Source organism: Zootoca vivipara, chromosome 13, assembly GCF_963506605.1.
Source record: "Zootoca vivipara chromosome 13, rZooViv1.1, whole genome shotgun sequence".
Classification (NCBI taxonomy): domain Eukaryota; kingdom Metazoa; phylum Chordata; class Lepidosauria; order Squamata; family Lacertidae; genus Zootoca; species Zootoca vivipara.
This window is the reverse complement of record NC_083288.1, coordinates 42,474,805-42,492,243: the sequence shown is the minus strand read 5'-3', so window position 1 is coordinate 42,492,243 and position 17,439 is coordinate 42,474,805. Positions and strand designations below refer to the sequence as shown.

The 17,439-nt window shown below is 45.7% G+C and overlaps 1 protein-coding gene across 4 annotated transcripts in view; it reads right to left on the bottom strand.

Moving 5' to 3' along the window:
* The window catches only part of SLC12A6 (solute carrier family 12 member 6), a 47,644-nt gene that overhangs the window by 5,890 nt on the left and 24,315 nt on the right, over nucleotides 1–17,439 (bottom strand). For 3 of the 4 annotated variants that reach the window (XM_035134639.2, XM_035134640.2, XM_060281805.1), the window contains 15 exons: nucleotides 14,964–15,008; nucleotides 9,731–9,828; nucleotides 7,234–7,365; nucleotides 6,030–6,176; nucleotides 5,442–5,496; nucleotides 4,844–4,974; nucleotides 3,948–4,189; nucleotides 3,416–3,630; nucleotides 2,692–2,850; nucleotides 2,168–2,266; nucleotides 1,924–1,981; nucleotides 996–1,170; nucleotides 632–750; nucleotides 457–555; nucleotides 17–136 (listed from right to left, as the gene is read on the bottom strand). In XM_035134639.2, coding sequence (XP_034990530.1) covers nucleotides 17–136; nucleotides 457–555; nucleotides 632–750; nucleotides 996–1,170; nucleotides 1,924–1,981; nucleotides 2,168–2,266; nucleotides 2,692–2,850; nucleotides 3,416–3,630; nucleotides 3,948–4,189; nucleotides 4,844–4,974; nucleotides 5,442–5,496; nucleotides 6,030–6,176; nucleotides 7,234–7,365; nucleotides 9,731–9,828; nucleotides 14,964–15,008 — 1,894 coding nt within the window. The remainder of the gene's footprint in view (nucleotides 1–16; nucleotides 137–456; nucleotides 556–631; nucleotides 751–995; nucleotides 1,171–1,923; nucleotides 1,982–2,167; nucleotides 2,267–2,691; nucleotides 2,851–3,415; nucleotides 3,631–3,947; nucleotides 4,190–4,843; nucleotides 4,975–5,441; nucleotides 5,497–6,029; nucleotides 6,177–7,233; nucleotides 7,366–9,730; nucleotides 9,829–14,963; nucleotides 15,009–17,439) is intronic. The other variant, XM_035134642.2, reaches the window with a different exon arrangement.

The window sequence follows — 17,439 nt, the reverse complement described above, 5'->3', positions numbered from 1 at the left end:
GGTTACAGACACTCACCCATGGTACTCAATGTATTTGTAGATCATTCCAGCTATCACCATGGCAACAATTGCATAATACCAGGAGGAGATGAACATGAGTGCCACACAGATGCTCATGCCCATGAAGGAGAGTGCCCTACAAGAAGAGAAAGAGGGAAGGGAGGAAAGCATGCAGACTATTGTTTATTTCGTTTGCTGTTTAAAATGTGAACCCAGAGTCTAAGGGTGTTGGATTCCATTGAAGAGAACAACCTTTTGTACTTGTCAGCAGATGTATCAAATACACAGGTCAAGAGTCCAACCCCAATTCCCTCATCTTATGCTAACCCCATTCCATTTGCACAGCAGAACACAGAACTCGGGAGTCTAAATTTGCACCCTCTCCCCTCCCCCCCATTTGTAGTACCCGCCAATGTCCTTCCTCCTCCCACTGACTAGGTAGTGTGGCCCTCTTACCAGTGATAGTACCGGAAGCGGGGTCTCCAGTTGGGGCTGCGTAGCAGAGTTTGTAACGCGCAGGCTAGGTTGACAAAGAGATAACACATCAGGAAGAACCTAGGGGATGACAGAAAGTAGAGTCAGCTGTGTAGGATTCTTGGAGACTCCAACCCATGATAAATATGGCACTTACATGGAAAGGATGGGTGCTACCATATCCAAAGAGGCAATGAGGATCCCCAGTTCTGCAATGCCTGCTGTCAGAAGCAAGGCCCACGTGGGTTCTCCATTGGCTTTGCCATGGCCAAATACCTAGAGTGAATAAGGAAACAGATTACTTGGGACAAACCAAGGTCTTTTTCAGCAGCAAGTCAATAAGGCAGCCCTGTTTAGGGAAGCTTTTAATGTTTAATAAATTATTGTATTTTAATATTTTTGTTGGAAGCTGCCCAGAGTGGCTGGGGAGGCCCGGCCAGATGGGCAGGGTATAATAAATAAATAAATAAATAAATAATAATAATAATAATAATAATAATAGCAGCGGTTGTCACTCTTACCCGCAGGAAGGGTATAATGTTGTCCTTGGCTATGGCTTGTAGCAGTCTGGGTGCGCCGGTGAGGCTCTGCAGCCCAGCTCCACACGTGGAGAAGAACGAACCGATGACAATGACCCAAGGGGAGGGCCAGGACAGGGTTCCCACCACCAGATTCCCTTTCACTGTATCACCAAACCTATCCAATAGAAGCAAATGTGAGGCCATTAAGTGTATGCCTAAGGGCTAATAGTGAGAAGTACAAAGATCCAGCAGAAACGAATGGTCCAGCACACAGAGAAATCAGAAGATGCAGGATTGGATCCAAACCAGGTTAGTTGCATTTGTTCCATTGGTTTCAAAAGGAATAGATGCAACTAACTTAACAGTGCAATACTATAAGTTTAGCCAGTACAATGCGACTTGCTCCCAGGGAAGCAGATATAGGACTGGAGCCTTAGTTTTCTCTCCAGTTTCCTTTCTGTGGGTTGGATCCAGGCTAACAGCATGTATCCAGCATGGCTGAGAGATGAGTGGGCCAGAAATATGTATCAAAGGGTTGAGACTCTGCTCCTAAAAAGGGCCCCACATTTTTAGTCACAATGACCCATCTAGTCCAGCATCCTGTTCTCACACTGGCCAAACAGATGCCTGTGGGAAACCCACAAGCAGCATTCAAGCACAAGAGCACTCTCCCATCCTGTGGCTTCCAGCAACTGGTATTCAAAAGCACTGATGCCTATAGCTGTGAAGGCAAAGCACAGCCATAATAGCTAGTAGCCATTAACAGCCCTCTCCTCTATGAATTTTGTCTAATTTGCTTTTAAAGCCTTCCAGGTTGTTAGCCATCACTGCCTATTAAGAACACAGTCTTAAATTTTTAATACAAAATAGAAATTTCACATCTGATTTATATCTGAGAACTGTGGTACTAGGGAAAGTTACTACTTACTTATCTCTGAGCACGACACCTTCCACACATGCCCCAAACAGCACTACGTTGCTAAGATCTGATGTGTCAAATGGTCAAGGAGCAGTAAGATGTTCTTGCAAGACAGCAAAGGATGCAAAACGGCAACCATCCTTCCCACAGAGGCACCAACTCCTTCCATCCCACCCTCATCCATCCCAACTCCTTCCATCCCACCCTCATCCATCCCTTGTTTATTTGACCCTACATTTGCCAGGAAGGATACACACAAAGGAGGTGGTGAGAATAGCCAGGATGGTACCAATGGGGATAGATTTCTGGGCATCCTTCAGGTCTCCAGAACGATTTGATCCTGCCATGATTCCTGTGAAGACCAAAAAAAAAAAAAGATCTTCTGAGAGCAAGAAAACAAAATTCTGTGACCAAAGGAGGTACTGCTAAGAAACTATACTGAATCTTTGCATATGATCTATTACACTGATGTAAAAGGGGGGAAATAGTTGATCTTATGCTGGGCAATATGAAGAAAGATGATACTGCATCAAACTGGGCCATTAGAGGGGAACAGCAGCAACAAAGCTGCATCCAGCCCAGCTCACAGCTGGGACAATATTAAGTCCCTACTCCTAGGCTGAAAGAGGGTGCTTTGCTGAAAACTGCAAGAGTCCATGGAGAGACCTGTGTTTTGAGTACAAGCATCCCAGATTCAAAGCTGGCTATTTACACTTTTGGAATGGTTTGACTCTGGAGACACCTCTGAACAATACATAGCAACAATGTAGCTCTTACCAGTGACTGAAGGGAAAAAGATGCCCACAAGAAGGGTAAAGGAAGTGGTGATGTCAGCCAGCACATACTGCTGATTCAGGCTTCCCCACACATCAGCTGAATGCAATGATGGTTTCTCAATTATCTCGCCTTTCACCAAGTAGCTGCTCCAAAGATTCTCTGCAATTATCAATACCATTATCTATCATCATCATCACCATCACCAGAACTAGCATGATTATTGCTGTCATTATCATTATCATCATCATAATCCCACCCTTCATCCAATGGTCTACAAACTTCTTCTTGCTATCTGTCAGGGTGCGCACCCAAACGCAGGGCTAGGGGGCGGCGTTTCGGGGTGCCCAGGTTTTTATGCTGGCCCGAAGCAGACGGGAGCCATTGCCAGGTTCTGAGAGTGACTAGGAGGCCATGTTTTCTGCTATCTCTGCACTGTAAATAGTATGCACAACATTTAAAGACACAACGGACTGGAGCGTCTTTACTCGGGAGTAGCCGCAACAACTCCCTGACACTATCCTATGAGATAGGTTAGGCTAAGAGGTGGTGACTGTCCCAAGGATACCCAGTTGCCATTTATGGCCACTACACAACACGGGCCCTCAATTTAGGGAGGGAAGGGGAATGGCTGTTTATCTAGACAGTGTGTAGGACACCTCTTGGATTGTCCCAACATGGAGAAAACCAAGTGTACTGTTGACAGGGAAGAAAAGGTATCTCTCACCAGTGATAATGCCACTGGCCAGCCCTGGGATACCCTGGATAACGGTGACGTTGTTGTGCTGAAAATAATCATCACAGGAGGCATTGTGGTGCTTGGTAGCATTGCAGAAAAACTCCCAGAGGACAGTGTGCTGGGTGATGTTGTCACGCTCCACTGTCTTAGCACAGTCATTAATGTGGTGCCGGGAGAGAGAGCGGTTCCCCAGCATGCACACGCTGAATGGAGAGGAGACACAAAAAGATGAACAAACCCGTTAGGCTATAAAGAGACCAACGCATGCACAAACCAGTTTGAGAGTCCCAACTCTTAAGTTGCCCAAGGGCATGGGAAACAGAAATTATCTATGGAGAGATGGTTGCAGTCTTGTAAAAAAAAACTGTGACCAAAGATCCCTAAACCCTTCCACAGAACAGACAACTCTATGCACATTCACAAAACTACATATTCCAACCACTTCTCGTGGGATCTGCGACACCCGACTGATTTAAAGAGAAGTCACAATGAATCATATCCAAGTATACTGGTAACCTACGGGAAGTCGGGAGGTGCAAAAGAGGACTTGATGGCACCGGCGTAGATGGCCAGGATTGAGACGATGACACAGGCAAGGAAGAGAGAGGCAAACTTATTCACGTAGCGCACACCCACGAACACCACCAGCACCATAATCACTAGAAAGGCTGAGCCATACACCCGCATGTTGTTGAGCATGGCTGCTGGCTCCTTTAAGGGATCCTCACTATGGAAGATGGCCGCCTCAGGGGCCATGTACATCTGAGAGAGGGAAGGAAGACACACGTCACTTTTAGAAAGGTCAGCAGATAGGGGGGAAACATGGATTTTGCAAGATTAGCAGAAGTGCTCACTCCGCTCAAGGCTATCAGGCTGCTTGGAAGTGGCCACAGCTCATAGCTGCCAAGTCCGGGTCATAAAGATCCGGGATCGGCAGCGCGCGCATGACCGGAAGTTGCGTGACACGGCTTCCGGTGGCGCGCCGCCCTTCTATGGGCACCAGAAAATGGCGGCGCCAGCGCCGGAAGTCACTTCCGCGCATGACCGGAAACACGTAAAAGCGACTTCCGCTGCCGCCACCACCATTTTCTGATGCCCATAGAAGGGCAAAGCGCCACCGGAAGTCGCGTCACGCAACTTCCGGTCATGCGTGGAAGCGACTTCCGGCGCCGGCATTTTCTGGTGCCCATAGGGCAAAGCGGCACCAGAAAAATGGCCGCCGGGCAGAAGCCAATTTAAGGGACAATACCGGGATTTTTCACCAAACGGGAGACCGCTGGGAAACGGTAAGAAAAAAGGGGTTTTCCCGGCGGATACGGGATACTTGGCAGCTATGCCACAGCTGTGTGGAATAGCACCTATTTCACAACCATGGAGCATTGCATCTCGTTAATTTTAGAGGAGCAGAACACTTACAAGGAAGATTTCAATGGCTCCCAAAATGTACATTGCAGCAGCAAAGGTGGTGCCCAGATAAAAGCAGAGTCCAACGGCTCCTCCAAACTCAGGCCCCAAAGCTCGTGAGATCATGAAGTATGAACCCCCAGCTGTGAAGAGGAAATAAAGCAGTGGGTAGGAGGTCAAGAGACTTCGCAGATAGGGAAAAGGGTTATCATTTGCACTTCCTACACATCCTAAACATCTGCTTGCAGAGGAACTTATTTATTTCTAGAATTTTGTCAGGATAGCACCCAAATGGAATTAATCAACTGAGTTAGCTGATGAGTAGCACAAAACAAAGCAATGATTTATGTGGATCTCAAATACTATTAGAAGGCATTGTGTTTTTATGACAAGATGAACGTCATCTGACATAGATCACATTGGTATCTGGTGGACAAGTTTAAGGAAAGAATTCCACCATTTGGGCACCACCTCAGAAAAGGACCTTTCCCCAGTAGTTACTTGTTTAAGTTTGGATGGTGAGAGCACTCAGGGCTGCTTTTGAAGATGAATGTATTTGGTGGGCAGGGAAGTGTGGGAGAAAATGACTCTTTAGATATTAAGTACTCACCAGGCACAACTCCATTGGTGGCAATGGCACTCATGGAGATGGCTGTTAGCAGAGTCTGAGGAGGAGAAAAGACGCAGGAGGATTTAGAAGAAAAACACACAATCTTAAATGGCTTTCATTCATTAGGTTGTGCAATTATACTCTTGTTAGATAGGACAATAGGCAATTTCCCATAAGATACAACTACAGCTAAAGAAAATCTGACAAGTTGTGGAAATAAAATCTATCACTGGCCTCATGACACATCTGGATGCATATGGGAAAGAGGGTTATCTTATGACTGTTACATTAGGATCTCAGCTGTGGCCCGCTAAAGTCACAAAGCATGATTTAGCCCCCATTTCCATGATGTGGTTCAGACTCCTCACTCCAATCTTCTTCTCTAAGACAGTGTTTCTCAACCAGTGTGCCTCCAGATGTTTTGGGACTACAACTCCCATCATTCCTGACCACTGGTCTTGCTAGCTAGGGATGATGGGATTTGTAGTCCCAAAACATCTGGAGGCACACTGGTTGAGAAACACTGCTCTAAGACATTAAAACCCCTAAACCAGGAAATGATTCAGACAGTAGGAGAGAGGAACTCACACAGCAACAGCAGATGAGGACAATGGCAAAGGCTTGCAACACGCCAGCTGTACCCACCACCCAGGTGAGCCGTAAGAAGAGAATCACCCCGAAGATGTTCTGCAGGCAAGGCAGATAGACTCCCATGAATGTGCCCATCTGTGGAGACTGGAAGGAAAAGGACAAGCTCTCAAAACCAAACCTACTCCATTTTGCTGTCCCTACCTTGCTCTTCATCCTTTACATACGTGATTTAAATACCTGCAACTTCTCTGCTACTCAGGCCTTCAGATATCTTTCTCTTTGACAATCCCACCCCTTTGTTTGAATTCCCAGACAAACCCAGCCACCAAGTGCAGGGCAGGTAACAGCACTAAACTGCACATATAAAGGTAAAGGACCCTGACCATTAGGTCCAGTCGTGACCAACTCTGGGGTTGCGCGCTCATCTCGCATTGGCCGAGGGAGCCGGAGTATAGCTTCCAGGTCATGTGGCCAGCATGACTAAGCCGCTTCTGGCAAACCAGAGCAGCACATGGAAACGCCGTTTACCTTCCCGCCGGAGCGGTACCTATTTATCTACTTGCATTTTGATGTGCTTTCGAACTGCTAGGTTGGCAGGAGCTGGGACCAAGCAACGGGAGCTCACCCCGTCACAGGGATTCGAACCGCTGACCTTCTGATCAGCAAGCCCTAGGCTCAGTGGTTTAACCCACAGCGCCACCTGGGTCCCATCAAAACTGCACATATAGTAAGTCATATTAAAAATCAATTGCAAATAGGCAACACATAAAAACCAACCTAAAGCCCTGCTCACAGGATTAGGGGGAAATCCTGGGCACCTGGTTACCCAGATACCTCAGAGCTTGATTTGGTGGCTTAGGAATCTGAACATTTTGCATAACTCTGAGCAGGGCTTTTAATTGATCTGATGTATTTATTTTTTAACTGATGTCAAGAAATCAAAAATATTTTTCGAGGTCTACTTCATGCTGCCTTAAGATCAGCAGCTAAAATCCATGTCAAAACAAAAAGGTGTTTTAAACTTCAAGAAGCACAGTTTTTTTGTTCTGGGAAGTCTCCAGGAAATGAAAGCCCCATAGTTGCAGGGCAGCCATAGCGAAAGCATCAACTCCTTTCAGTTTTGGACATCAACTCGCTCACTACCTTCAAATGCTTACCACCTCTAACTGCCTACGTATCTCACTATCACCAAGCTCCTTACCTTGATAGCTTTTTTCTTGCCTGGAGGGACATTCTCAGCCTCCTCATGTTCACGGGCTCCCTGCATCAAGTTGGTGTAATTGGCCATGCGGTTGAGCAGGGAGGACACCTTGGGCCGGGTGTCCATCTCCTCCTGCAATGTGGAAAGGAGGGCAGTAGACATTAAAACTTGATATGAAAAATCTCCTAAGGCAAAAAACCCCCACTAGTCATTAGTATGGTTATAGTAATTTGGGAATGGAGACATAGGAAAGCCGAATATGAGAGAAAAGAAATGGGTTGGGTATAAGCAGGCTGGTGTACCCTTGGCATTAAAAAAAAACCCCACAACTTATACGCCAAGAAATTCTGAATTCTGCAATCTGTATATTACATTTTGCTAAATTAGGCAAACTTGCAATCATTGATCAATTTGCATCTCCTTCCTCTGCCGCAGGGGTGGGGCAACTTTCTCCCCACACCCCGTGGGCCACCCTTGTTGATTTTCTGGCATTGTGATGCTGTGGGGTTGTTAGCTATTTTTCTGATTTATGCAGAGTGTTTCACCCTCAAAGCCCTAGGGATGAAGTAGACTCCACACACAACACTCTGAAGATGACTCTTTACTAGCAGGATGGCCACTATTACAAGTTACTATACATATATACTGAGTCGGATGCATTGTATTTCACTCTCTTGAGCCCATGAGATGATCTTCTTCCTTCTAAAACTCCTTTGAAGCAGTGCAGAAATTATAGCTTGTCTGTCCTTACCAATTCCTCTAGCAGCAAGTTGTTGGGAGTCTCCACGCTCAGCAAAACGGCAAAGCAACCAACCTCCAACTCCCACCCCTCCTATCACTACGGAAGACACACACACAGGCTCACTTTTAAAGGGAGTTAACCAATTAACAAAACAATGATTCAGTGTTTCTGTGACCTTAATTAGAGTCACAAGATTTTGCAGCTGTTACATTACATTACATTACAGTAGACCCTCGGGTTACGTTACTCTCAAGTGTGCATGGACCCCCGGAATGAATTACCAGTAAATTCGTATCCAGAGGGTCCACTGTATATTGATTTTCTTTTCCCCAGTACAATTTATTTTTTGTAAAACACATCTTCTAACAAATACAGTAAAAATACTAACAAGGCCATCCTACCCACCTGTCAAAATCAGCTGGGGGCTTGTGGGGAGGGGGATTTGATTTGCCAATGCATTCAGGCCAGTAGGACTCAATACTCTGCTTACCAGCTGATAATAATAATAATAATAATAATAATAATAATAATAATAATTTATACCCCGCCCATCTGGCCGGGCTCCCCCAGCCACTCTGGGCGGCTTCCAACAAAATATTAAAATACAGAAATCCATCAAACATTAAAAGCTTCCCTAAACATGAGCAAAGGGTTGTATCCTGCTCTCTGCAGGGGCTTGCTTTCCCAGCTCATTCCCCACAGGGGTGGGGTAAGAAGTCTGCATTGCCAGTGCATTCATTGCAGGAAAGCGAAGCAGCCTCCATTAGGATTGAACCTCATCACCCAGTAATGTCAGCTGATTGGCAAGTAGGTGCAGCTTGGGGAAAAGGTCTGATGGGCCAAACTGGACCCTCTGTGGGTCAAGATTGGCCCATGGGCAGGGATGCACAAACTGCGGCCCTCTAGATGTTGTTGGACTACACCTCCCATCAGCCCTGATCACTGGCTATGCTGACTGGGGCTGATGGGAGTTGTAGTCCAGAAAAATGGACCTCAGGTTGTTCACCCCTGGGCCAGAGGTTTCTCACCCTGCCTATACATTTTCAAGTCAATCGCTGCAGCTATGAGAGTTAAAAATTAACCTTTAAAAAATAAAAAAGAGACGTAAGATTTCCAAGATGCGGAATCCATCATGTTTCCCTTGTCACAGTTCCCAATCCTTTGCAACTTTTTCTGTGTTTTGGGGGAATTAAAAACAACCACCATGCGTAGCCTTGGGAAACAGAGCAGACATAATAAAAGCTATCATGAAAGGCTATAAAGAAGGATTAAAACCAATGTTCAAATCTCCCATTGTTCTAGGTGCATTTTGCAATAAGGAATTTCATTAGAGCGGGCAGTTTCTGAGCTCTAGGCACAGTACTGTGCCTAAGATTTCAGATTAAAATTGCTGAGTGGAAGGAAAAGAGGACCTTTTTCTGCCTCCTCACTTCCAGCAATTCTCTGGAGACTGGAGAAGAGACCCTCTTAAGAATATTAGGGGAATGGGCAGGGGAAGGAATAGACCAGGGGAAGGACCAGAAAAATGAACACAATATTTTAGCTGCAGTTTATTCCTTATTAGCTTTGTATTATTGTTATTGAAAAAACGTGCCTAGACATTCCTTTGTTGCACCCATAACCTAGGTTTAAGGTGCCATTACCTCCTAGCTTTCATATCTCAGTTTCTAACACTGATTAATACATATATGGACATATAATGGAAGGAGGGAAGGCAAAAGGCAGGAAAAACTAACCCACCAACAATGATCTCACCTCAAACAGTGCCAAATTCTTGTCAAAGAATTCATCACCATCTTCGTAGTTGATATTGTTGAGATAGGCATTATGAGGATCCTTCTTGTGACCAGGATCTGCAACAAGAGAGAGATCAAATGGAAGGAAAGGAGTAGGCCAGCAAAATAGTTAGTGCTGAGCATACATTTACTGTAGATTATCAGAGCTCTATCTGGGTAGTGGGAAAATAAGAGAAACACCTTAGGTCAAGGCGGTCCATCACGGCCTTTTTGGTGATCTACACCCCCACAGCTCTTGCAGTGCCTTCAGAAAGCAGGTAAGAAAGGTGCTGGGCTTTGGGAAGGGAGGAGTGAAGGCTCAAGGACCCTGACAGGACTTTGTGTCCCCTTTCCAAAGCCCAGCACCTCACTTAGCTGGCCTTGGGAAAGTAGCACACACAAGGCAGTATGTGGCTTACGGGTTCCTTGTCAAAGTACTCTTGCAGCCCACTTAGTATGAAAAGTTGCTCCCCCCTCCTTGTTGTTGCTTAGTCGTTTAGTCGTGTCCGACTCTTCGTGACCCCTCCTTACCCTAGATCTTTTCAGATCATGAGCCACCTGCCTGCTCAGTTGCTGACAATAACTTTTACCACAGGGCATTTAATATTGTCCCCAAATGAGTGGGGTTTGTGGTGAGGAGCAGGCAAGGGGTTTAGGGGAGAAATACATTACAGAGATAAGGAATCTGAGGCTAGAAAGATCATCTGGGTAATACTGCTGTCAAGCATTCACTTCTCCTTGCCTTATACCCCAAACTGCGGCCCTCCATATGTTTTCGCCTACAACTCCCATGATCCCTAGCTAACAGGACCAGTGGTCAGGGATGATGGGAACTGTAGTCCAAAACATCTGGAGGGCCGAAGTTTGGGGGTGCCTGCATTATACCATTGCCAAGACAGAAGGGTTAGGTAAGGGAGTCCCATGCAGCTTTGGAGGTTCTTCCCCCCCCCCCCCCGGCTGTTTGAAAGGACAGACAGACAGGCAAGCAGCCAAGTTTAGCAAACCTATATGCACGGTTGTGCTACAGCCTCATATGGAGGAAAAGTTCCCTCAAATGCAATAGTTTGAATTCGCCAGTAAGGAAAAGGCTAACAAGCACCATGACAATGGCAAATTGCATATTTAAATTGCATGTACTTGTTTTCCTGTAATTTTCAAGAACAGGGTGTGTTCCAAATTAAAGAGGGGCACATTGTACTCCTCCTGTAAGGTTCTTATAAGTGCTTCAGGTGTGAAAAGGACTGTACTCAGTCCTTGAAAGAAGGTTAAAAATCACAGCAGTTTTAAATGCTAACAAAGTCTGTGTACACATCATGCATCTAAAGCACATTTAAAGCCACCCTCCACCCTGAATCCTGGGAACTACCACTCACAGAGCTACAAGTCACAGCATCCTTAAAACCTACAGCTCCCATTATTATTATTTTTGTGGAGGGTGCTATGTATGCTGGAGACATAGCCTAGGCTGAGCCACCTCTTTATTTGTTTACAGTCCTTTTTGCAGTTTTACCATACTTTCCAAACTTTATGTGTGACCATAAAAGCTAAAAACTATACCAACTGTCTCAATGTTTGAGTATAAGGAATTCCAATCTCTACTTGTCCCTTGCTTTACTAGCTGCCTTCATTTCTCTCCTACCCCAGCAGATCCATATATCCAGAAACACAACCTCAGAGACCTGCTGCCCATTCTCCAAACCATCAGCATATGCTAGCCCCTGAACTCTAAATCTATCTGTGACATATCCCCTCCAGCTCCATCTCACAGAATGCAGATATGTAAGTGAATAGACTCTAGGGCTGGGTGCTCTTCAAAAAATTAGTAAATCATAGAGACAGGCTTGTCCGCAAGCAAGGAACCGCAACATTTATTACTGGGGCCTACCCAACAACCCTGAGGCATGGAATCTTGGCATCTGGCTGGGGTAGATTAACACCCCACCCTGTTTCCCTCAGCATTCAGAACAAAGCAGATAATAAAGCTCAGGAGATGTTTCACCCAGTTTTGGCTACAGGGGTGAGAAAGCACTGAAATCATGGCAACAGGACAGCTGTGTACAGGAAAAAGCAAATAATAATAATAATAATAATAATAATAATAATAATTTATTTGTACCCCGCCCATCCGGCTGGGTCTCCCCAGCCACTCTGGGCAGCTTCCAGCAAAGATTAAAATACAATAAAATGTCACAGATTAAACTTCCCTAAACAGGGCTGCCTTCAGATGTTTTCTAAATGTCAGGTAGTTGTTTATCTCTTTGACCTCTGATGGGAGGGCATTCCACAGGGCGGACGCCACTACCGAGAAGGCCCTCTGCCTGGTTCCCTGTAGCTTTGCTTCTCGCAGTGAAGGAACCGCCAGAAGGTCTTTCAGGACCAGTGTTATATGGTCTCGGCGGCCGCTCCCAGTCACTAGTCTAGCTGCCGCAATCTGGATTAATTGCAGTTTCCGGGTCACCTTCAAAGGTAGCCCCATGTAGAGCGCATTGCAGTAGTCCAAGCGGAAGATAACTAGAGCATGCACCACTCTGGCGAGACAGTCCGCAGGTAGGTAGGGTCTCAGCCTGCGTACCAGATGGAGCTGGTAGACAACTGCCCTGGATACAGAACTGACCTGTGCCTTCCATGGACAGCTGTGAGTCCAAAATGACTCCCAGGCTGTGCACCTGGTCCTTCTGGGCCACAGTTACCCCATTCAGGACCAGGGAACCTCCACACCTGCCCACCTCCTGTCCCTCACGAATAGTACTTGTCAGGATTCAACCTCAATTTGTTAGCCGCCATCCATCCTCCAACAGCCTCCAGGTACTCACACAGGGCCTTCACCGCCTTTACTGGTTCTGATTTAAAAGAGAGGTAGAGATGGGTATCATCCGCATATTGATAGACACCCAGCCCAACCCCCCTGATGATCTCTCCCAGCGGCTTCATATAGATGTTAAAAAGCATGGGGGAGAGGACAGACCCCTGAGGCACCCCAGAAGTGAGGGCCCAGGGGTCTGAACGCTCATCCCCTAACACCATTTTCTGGAAACGGCCCAGGAGGAAGGAGCGGAACCACTGTATGACAGTGCCCCCAGCTCCCAACCCCTCTAGACAGTCCAGAAGGATGTTATGGTCGATGGTGTCAAAAGCCGCTGAGAGATCCAGCAGAACTAGGAAATAACTTTCACTTTTGTCCCTAGCCCGCTGGAGATCAATCAGCACGACCAAGGAAGTTTCAGTCCCATGATGAAGCCTGAATCCCAACTGGAAGGGATCCAAATGGTCTACTTCTTCCAGGCGTGCTTGGAGTTGTTCAGCAACCACCCGCTCAATCACCTTGCCCAAGAATGGAAGATTTGAGACTGGGCGATAGTTGGCCATATTGGCTGGGTCTAAAGATGTTTTTTTAAGAAACGGTTTAATGAATTAATGGAAATTATTTCTGGGGTTTTCTAAAAATAATAATAATGCAGAATCCGTTATTCAAATCAAGTGTGAGGCTTCTCTGAATTTTTATTATTAGATAGCATCCTCAGTGCAAGGAGTTCCTGAGTACTTCAGCAGCTTAGCCCTGCTTACTATGTCTCTAGGGTACCTTAAATGCACTAACTATGACATACCAGAGATAACAATCCTGCTACTATTTATGCAACCGGCTATCCCAAGTCAAGAATCCTTGATCTTTACAAAGATCATTGGCTGCCTTTAAACCATCTTTAATTCACTTCCTCAAATGTATAAAATACAGCAGTGAGTTCAAAAGTTCTTATTCTGGAACAACCAAGTAAAGCAGATCCCTATTAGGAAAACACTTCCTAGTGTTAGATATGATACAGGTCTGAATTCAATGTCACCTCGATCTTCAAACAAAAGCACTTGTAAACAGAGAGACAGCTACCATGCCTTGGTGAAAAGAATTTAGGCTGAAATTAAATGCTATAAAAATCTAGTTTGAGCAAGACCATTCCAGTAAGGTTTTTGCCTAAAGCAGTTTTTCAATGGCCTACAAAAATGACCAGCAAGTCTGTACTTGCTAGCAATTTATGGCTTTTAAACAATAACTTCTGTTAAGTGCCCTATTCATCTGGATAATACCGTACCTGCCACAGGCAACCAGTAGAGTGGCTACCGTGTTTTTCATAAAATAAGACGCACCTAGAAAATAAGCCATGGCAGGATTTTCCTGAGTTGACAAAATATAAGACATACCCCAAAAATAAGCCGTAGTGGTGGGAGCAGGTCTGGATGGCACCATGGAAGAGGAAGATGCCTGTCGGCGCCCGGACTGGATACTGCTGCCCCTCCAAAATGCCCAGCAGCGTGCGCCGCGCCAAGCGTCGACCCGGCGGCAGGACCGGCAAGAGCCGCAGCGCGCCCCGTGCCCAGACGGGACCCGGCAAGAGCCGCAGTACGCACCGCTCCGAGCCCCGACCCGGCGGCGGGACCCAGCAAGAGCCGCAGCGCGCGCCACTCCGAGCCCCAACCCGGCGGGACGCCAAGAGCCGCAGCGTGCGCTGCGCTGAGCTCCGACCCGGCGGCGGGACCCGGCAAGAGCCGTAGTACGCGCCGTGACCCGGCGGTGGGATGCGGCAAGAGCCGCAGCGCACGCCGTGTGGAGCCCCAACCCGACGGCGGGACACGGCAAGAGCCGCAACACACGCTGCTCCAAGCCCCGACCTGGTGGCGGGACGCGGCAAGAGCCACAGCGTGTGCTGCACCGAGCTCCAACCCAGCGGTGGGACCCGGCAAGAGCCGCAGCATGCGCCGTGTGGAGCCCCGATCCGGCGGGACCCAGCAGCGTGCCCTGCTGAAGCGCTGACAAAGCGCCCAGCAGCAGCAGCAGCCAGTTCCGGGCGCCGAGCCATGACAGGAAGAGGAGGTAATTTTTTTAAAAAATAAGACACCCCCGAAAATAAGCCATAGGCTTATTTTCTTGAGTAAAATAAATATAAGATGGTGTCTTATTTTATGAGAAACACGGGGGTATCTTCAGGTCTGCCCTAGAGCACACACACAGGGACATTTGTGCCTTCAGCATAAGATGGTTACACACATATACCATTTTCTTTATTAGTCATCCTTTCACATGCATACACACAGAGAACTTATTTTTCACCTGTCCCCTAGCAATGGAGCATATACACCTTTGATTGTCTAACAATGGGCAACACTGATAGACACAGGAGACATATATACTGCACATACACAAAAGTCCTGTAATACTGTACCTAAGAGCTGATACTGTTCCCCTGTGACGGAAGTTTGACTCACATCTGAAAAATCAAACAGAAAACGGGAAAGAAAATGAATAGCAAAATAAAGGGAGAATGAGGGAATAAAGTGATGGGCTAAAATTTCTCTCTCCCACTTCCCCAAGATTCAAAAATGGCTTTCTTCCCCAGCAATCACAATCAGCAACAAAAATGGTAAGGAGTAAAAAAATAATAGTCTTAAGCTGTGATTTCAAAACAAGAATAGCTGCAACGGGGTGGGGGGAGGAATTGTAGAATATTCATAAGCCTTTCAAGTAGCATAGAAAAGTATTTATCTCCTTTTCCTCCCACACCATTGAAAACACGCTGTAACTCAAACGGGAGAGGAGGGTCGGTCCCCACCAACCAGGCTTTGTTCAGGCTTTATGGTAATGGACAACTGGGAAAATGGAGTAATCTTTTTGTGTTGGGAGGCGAAGCCAGCAAAATCAACAGGACAGAAGCATATCAATATCTCCCCCCACCCTCTACCACTTTTAATACGAGATGTTGATTCAGTCTCTGTAAATGAGCTCTGTTTCATGTGCATAGTGGTTGTGACTTGTGATTAATGTTGTAAAAATGGTGGTGGGAAAGATCAACAGCACTCTTATTACAGTTTAGACATGCAAGATAGATGCTGAATTCTCCCCAATATCTTCTCCACCTCTGAATTTGATTACGGTACTGTTGACTGGGCTATGGGGGAATCTCTACCCACCCTCTTTTTTAATCAGATAAACATCATTCTATGTATGTTTGTCCTTACCTGACCTAGTAAATAATGCAGGAGACTAATTCCCTACTTTTGGTTTTATTTTCCAGAAGTCTTCCCTTAAATTAATTAAATAAACATATAAAATAAAATAATAAAATAAATTCCCTTAAGGGAACGCCACACTGTCTCCTTTATTGATCTGCCTGACTTTGTGACAAATTGAGCCTCAAATTCTCTAGAGAAGTTTATTGTAATAAAAATGCAAACACCCCAGACGGCTAAGATTTGGTAATATACAGGTGTAGCGGTGTCAAACCCATTTAACAATGAATGTTTGAGAAAAAAATCTCAACAACCTGATTTGCTTGAATCATCTCATTTTCCTGCCTTAAAAATGGATTGTGACAACCAAGGGAAGGAGACTAGTGCATTTTAGGGTAGGCATAGGGTTTCCATCTCCAAAAAGTACCATATATGAAAATTCGGGAAGGTGTAAAAATTAACTTGAATCCTAAAGAAAGACCCAGCAATTCAACTTAAGGGATAGTTGCAGTGCTTTTGCACCAATCCATTCATGAGCAGCACAAAAACCATTCATAAAGTAATTTGAAGGGACTCCCAACCTGCTCTCTCAAGGAGGACACAGGCCCATTCACTTTTGTAATTTTTGTTTTGTTTTAATAAGTTCTGTCAATACAAGTGTTCTGCTGCAGCTTATGTTGTTTATTATTTTGATATTTTATGTTGCTTACTGTTTATGCATGTTTACACCTTATGCCTTGTGGGTGGGCCTGGTACTGGCAAAAAGGTGTGAAACTAATAACAAGGGAAAGTATGGTAGAAGCAACTATTTACTGTATTTTTAAAAGAGGAGAAAGGGGTGGGGAGGCAGTTACATGTTTTCTTCAAAATGCAAAGACCAAATGATTAGAGCTCCAAATTGTGCCTTTGTCTGGGGCAACAGCATGCAGTGAGGAAGAGGGGGATGCAAGGCCATGGGTCTAGCTGGAGGCCAGCAAGTTTTTGCCTAAAAACTTTGATAGGTGCATCACACCTATCAAAGCCTGCAAAGTGAACGTGTGGGGGATGCCAGAGTAGACAGCAGATCATTCAGAACAGACAGATGGGAGCAAAGTCTGTTGATGAGGAATCAAACACAAATGAAGTGTTTCTGTTCAACAACCTATCTTTGCTCTTGTCAGCCACCCCAGTCTTGGCAATTTCCCCAATCCTGTTGGCACCATTCAACTTCCAGCAGCAGAAACATCCTTTGTTTGTTGAGTCTGCACTCAGTGCCCTACACAGAGGGCATTGTTTCTGTTCATTGTCTGGATAAAGGGATTCAAACTGCCTGGGATAAATAGAGATTATATGGAGAATCCTGGGATTTGGGCATTTCCGACCAGGAAGGATGTGTGTACATAGTCTAGGTCTGAGTAGAAGTGCACTTCTGGTTTTTTCCATCTTGATAGCAACACAATAATGAGCAAATCCTTTTGAGACTGTGGTATTTTGGAGGGTCAGAAAAAGACCTTAGGATAGACCTTAGGATAGTCATGCTGAGGGCATGCAGTTGCATTACTCAGCCTGGGAGGTCTAATGTTAAGAGGCTTGTTTCTGCCCTTCATATTCCATTCCAAGGTTAACCTTAGCCCCTAAAATAGCTTTCCATAGTAGTTTTTAACTTCCAGGTTTCAAAAAGCCCTGCCCTTCAATTCTGACTCATTTTACCAA